This window comes from Montipora capricornis, chromosome 10 (genome assembly GCF_036669925.1).
Source record: "Montipora capricornis isolate CH-2021 chromosome 10, ASM3666992v2, whole genome shotgun sequence".
Classification (NCBI taxonomy): Eukaryota; Metazoa; Cnidaria; class Anthozoa; order Scleractinia; family Acroporidae; genus Montipora; species Montipora capricornis.
In genome coordinates, this window is record NC_090892.1 from 8,831,782 (window position 1) to 8,836,781 (window position 5,000).

Consider the following 5,000-nt stretch of genomic DNA (forward strand, 5'->3'; position numbering starts at 1 on the left):
GAAAAGAAACTACTTTTTTGTCGCGGGTAGGTTTTTCGCTATTTGTATTCACACACGCGACGTTTCGTCATTGATAACTTGTTGTTATGGACAACTAAAGTTATCGATATCAAATGAATGAGCTGCCGGTCCCCAGGCCCCTTTCTTTTTCTCTACATTTGCAAAGACTTCTGGGATCGCCAGAAGATTCATCTACCCTCATTTACATTCATTTGCCTTAGTTAATATACCGTTATTCACGTTCATCTACCTTTATTCACGTTTATTTGCCTTCATATACCTTCGTTCACGTTCATTTACCTCCGTCTACTTTCATTCACGTTTATCTACCTTCATCTCGTGACCTTCATCTACCTTCATTTACCTTCATCTACCTTCATCTTCCTTCATTCACATTCATCTACCTTCAGTTACCTTCATATACCTTCATCCGCGTTCATCTACCTTCATTCACGTTCATCTACAGTTGTACCTTCATTTACCTTTATTCACATTCATCTACCTTCATCTATCTTCATTAACGTTTATTTACCTTCATCTAGCTTAGTCTACCTTCAATCGCAATCATCTACCTTCATACACCTTAATTAATATACCTTCATTCACGTTCATTGACCTTTATATACCTTCATTTACCTTCATTAACATTCATTTACCTAAAATATACCCTTATTCACGGTCATTTACATTCAGCTACCCACATCTTCCTTCATCCGCGTTCAATTATCTTAATTTACCTTTATTCACGTCCATTTACCTTCATCTATCTTGTCAGACAAGCTTAGTGAAATGGAATGTCCACGAAAAGAGCAAAGGAGGTAAAAGGGTGTCGAGTGCTCTGAAGTCTCTAAAACTTCGAAACACTCCCTATTCCACTTTTAAAAGTAAAAAAACACACGCAAAATGCTTTTTATTTTTTTCACGGTTAACTGGTTTTTTTTTTTTTGTCACTTCCACGCCTAACGGTCAACTTTTCTTGACGTGTCACGGCTACCGGTTAGCCCCATTGAGACCCTCTCCTAACAAAGCCAACAACAGCTTTATTCCACAAACCAATGCCTTATTCAATATCTAACCCTTAAAGACAAGATGGCATGCATCCTTCATATAAACCAAGTAAAACTTGGTGCAGCACCAACATGGCGGCTCCATACAAAACTCTGCAAAGTTGCGGAAAATGATTCGATAAATAACTCAGAAACGATGCACCGCACAGACCTGAGAATTGGAGAGGAGATTTCTAAATTTGTCTCCTACAACATTCCAAGTTTTTGGCATTTTTCATTCGTGTGAAAGACATGAAGGTGATGTTCCAGAATTTGTCATGAATGTTACAGGAACTTTTCGTAACGATAAGATGTTGCGGCAGATCACAGAGGCGGTCATGATTATTACTCCCCACTCTTTTTAGTGAATATACCTTTAAATATTATGTATTTAGTAGGTATCTGTATATGATATGTATTTTAGCTGTAAATGTAATGTCTCGAATATATTAGCTCCTTTAGTTATTCGGAAAAAGCTTATGACTGTATGTATGTTACCTTTAGCAGGGCGCATGCGCACACTTTGTAATCTGTGACTCCAGTGCTTACCATATGGCAGATAAAATGACTTTTCTCTTGAATATATAAGCCATGTAATTCTTACGCTATATTGACAAGGGCGGTTTGGAGCTGTGAGTAGCCGTGGGATTTGTCACATATGGTTTAGGGGCCGACATATCTCTCCCTCAATGCCGTACCGGGAGGCAAGGTCGGTAGCAGAAAGCAGCGAAGGGCCAACTGCGTCCAAAAGCGATCGCACGGGCCGAAATCCCGGGATGACTCGTTTGGTACGACGCTCCAGCGCCGGTGTCTGGAGGTACTGCGTTTTTCTCTCTTGTTCAAACATTCCGTCAGCGCATGCGCAAATGTTCTGGCTCTTCGATACCTAGCCTACCAAAAAAATTAACATGCTGTTTTTTTTATTATTATTATTATTTTTTTTAAATTAGCAATTGACATTTCAGTTGACTTTATAGGCATAAACACAACGTAAGAACCGTGCGTGGCTGGTCTTTTCTCAGACAGAGGCGAGAGATGGTTTCATGCAGACTGGGACGCCTAAAATGCTCTGTTGTAAACATGGCGGTTTACGAGTGAAGTTGCCTCTCTGGCCTTTCTGTGGACGAATTCCAGGACCTACTGGTACAATCTGGGCAAGTTTTGAAAGCTAAAACCTTCAATCGATGCGTTATTTTGCTGGTAGGACTGGGTGGCCCGACACTTATGAAAAAAACTATGAAATGAGAATCGGGAGTCTTCCCTTGTCATGGAATGGCAGAATTACCCAGAATTCTTTTTGGGCATGAGCGAGGCAACTTAAGAAGCACGAGACTTGCCCTCATCGAATGGCTGAAGCGCGGCCAGAGAAAATGATTTCTAGCCAGATACTCAGGAGTAGGCCTGGTGTGTGCTTTTAACTTAGAGTTTTTTCGGTTGCGCAATGTTAATAGTTAATAGTTGTGTTTATCTTGATAAACAGAGTTAACTCTAGCCTGTTCCAGGCTCCCAGATCGGTCGGGAAACTGCGCGCGAAAACGACGCTAGCTCCAATGCGTTTTTCGCCCGCAGTTTATCTGGGAGCGTGGAACAGGTTAAGTTTCTTGTTTGAAGGTCTCATCCTGCATGAAGGCAGACTGCAGAAGTCATGGGCGAAAAGGATGTGCAAGTAGGTGAAACAGAGGTAGAAGGATTTGGTAAAAATTTACTTTGTTGTGGTTACGATTTGGCCATGGGTGGAGATTTGGTGAGTGAGGAGACTTCCGTATGCGCTTTTACCAAAACTACCATTCACACATGAATGACATTTTGAACGTAGGCGACTTACAAAGCATTTCACATTGTCCACAGAGCCTATTCACTCTCTTGATTAACCGCTGTTTTTTAATTGAAACAAAACAATATTTGCTTTAAATTGCAGCCTCGGATTAAATTGTTGAAACACTGCGCGATACCTTGCCCTCCTACAATGTTGTTTTGGCAAATGGACTAAGAAACTCGCGTTCAAACAACATTGTGAGGGGAGAGTAAGCCACGAAAGGAAGGAATTTTGTCACAGACTGCAGCCTGCGCGCAGCCGGACATGTAACTCGAAACCTACAAAGTTTCATAACTACGATAGCCAAAGAGGGTCACAGTCCAGTTTCAATTTTTCACAGTCCAGATTTAATTTTGCACATTTGTGAGTCGTCTCCAGTTCTCTCACAGGTCACAGGTCATTGTTTTATCAATACAGAAAGTATCCTAAACATTCATAAAAGCTACTTTTTAACCCAAAAGCTTTTGTTTAGGCTTAATTAGGCCTAAGGTTAGCTTTTATGAATGTTTAGGATACTTTCTGTATTGGTAAAACAATGACCTGTGATCTGTGAGAGAACTCGTGACGACGCGCAAAATTAAAACCGGACTGTGAATGAAATTAAAACTGGACTCTGAAAAATTAAAAATGTACAATGAAAAATTAAAACTGGATTGTGACTCTCCTGGGCCATCGTACATAACCTAGATGTAGTCCTGGCGGTTTAGTCAGTCTGCGACGCAGACTCCCTTTAAACGAGAGATAACTTCCTTGAGGAGGACCTCCGTGGAGCCACATGCACACACCCTTAATCCGGGAACGATCCATTTACGTGCCATTGTGTTGGATCTTTCTCTTGGAATTTATTGACATATTTCAATTGTACATCATTGCATTTATTCTATTGAATAAAATACTAGGGAAGGAAATCAGCTTCCGCTTTGAAGCCGTATTCGTAAATATTTTACATCGATATTCTTTTTTGCGTGAGCAGTCACTTAAATTTAACACGAATTTATCTTATCTCTGGTGGTTTTCTTGAAAAAAAAAAAGTCTTCACTGTCTTAAAATACAATATAAACCCAATTTTAGGATGAATATGGAAAAATTAAAAGTGAGCCTATTAAAAATGAAAAAGACATGGATGAAAAATAGAACAAGAGAGAAAGAAAATGACGAACTTGGAAAATCCGACTCTTGCGGTCAAAGGGGTCTTTTCCCACGGTAAAGTGCAAAAGATCCCTACTTCCATAACAGAAAACAGAGTGATTAAAAACAAATGTCACGTTTTCAGCTTTAGTCTCGTATTATCATTAAGATTCCCCAAAGGCATCGTTAATCTTGGTCAAATGTCGGATGGCTAGATCTTCAGGAAGGTGAAAGTTGTACTCGTGTAAACGCTCCAAATGTTCTACCGCCTCGTCCATTCCTGTAAAAATCAATGCAATGTCAATTTATTTGCAAGGATCGTAGGTTCGAATCATTCTCTACCTGCATCGTAAACCATAACAAAAGCACTTTATCCAAGGCCATCCATCTTTAGAAGTTTGTTTAGTTGCAAGGGAAAAGCGCGAGTCTGAAGGGAGTGGGTTAAAATCCTGGATTTTTGGTTACTAACGTTCTGATTGGCCCACCTACTCAACCTCGGTTATCAACCATTAGTATAAACACACAGGTGATTATACAAAATCGCGCGCTCTCATTGGCTCGCTATCTCGGATTATCAGCCGATAATCACCTCGACGGACTAAATGGCTGCCAGTAGTCGTTTTGCACTGTAAGTGAGGATGATTTCGCGTTGAAATGTTTCTTTTCTCTTTTTTCAAATAATCACCCGTGTATTTATATTAAAACAATTATTCGCCTCAGGCTCAGTGATTATCGGTGAATATTCACCGATAATCACTTCGCCTTCGGCGAATTGTTAATTAGTAACCATTAGTGTACACTAAAACAGTGCACGGCGTTAAAACCCGAATATCCTTTGCTATTCACCAGCGCGCGGGATTTGAGCCTTTGCGCCAGAAAATATTGTAATTGTTGCAGGAATAAATGAGTTAAAATCAACTTTTGGTGCTATATTATCTCAATATTTTGGTATATACTAAAATATCTATTCACCTCAGTGTTGGTGGCTAGTGGTGTATATTTTTTTGACA

General features: G+C 39.9%; 1 protein-coding gene across 1 annotated transcript in view; it reads right to left on the bottom strand.

Annotated features, from left to right (window-relative positions):
- Window positions 1–3,684: 3,684 nt before the first annotated feature.
- LOC138022329 (RUN domain-containing protein 1-like) overlaps window positions 3,685–5,000 on the bottom strand; it is a 35,923-nt gene continuing 34,607 nt past the window's right edge. Inside the window, exon 22 of the mRNA XM_068869441.1 lies at window positions 3,685–4,270. Coding sequence (XP_068725542.1) covers window positions 4,155–4,270 — 116 coding nt within the window. The 3' untranslated portion in view covers window positions 3,685–4,154. The remainder of the gene's footprint in view (window positions 4,271–5,000) is intronic.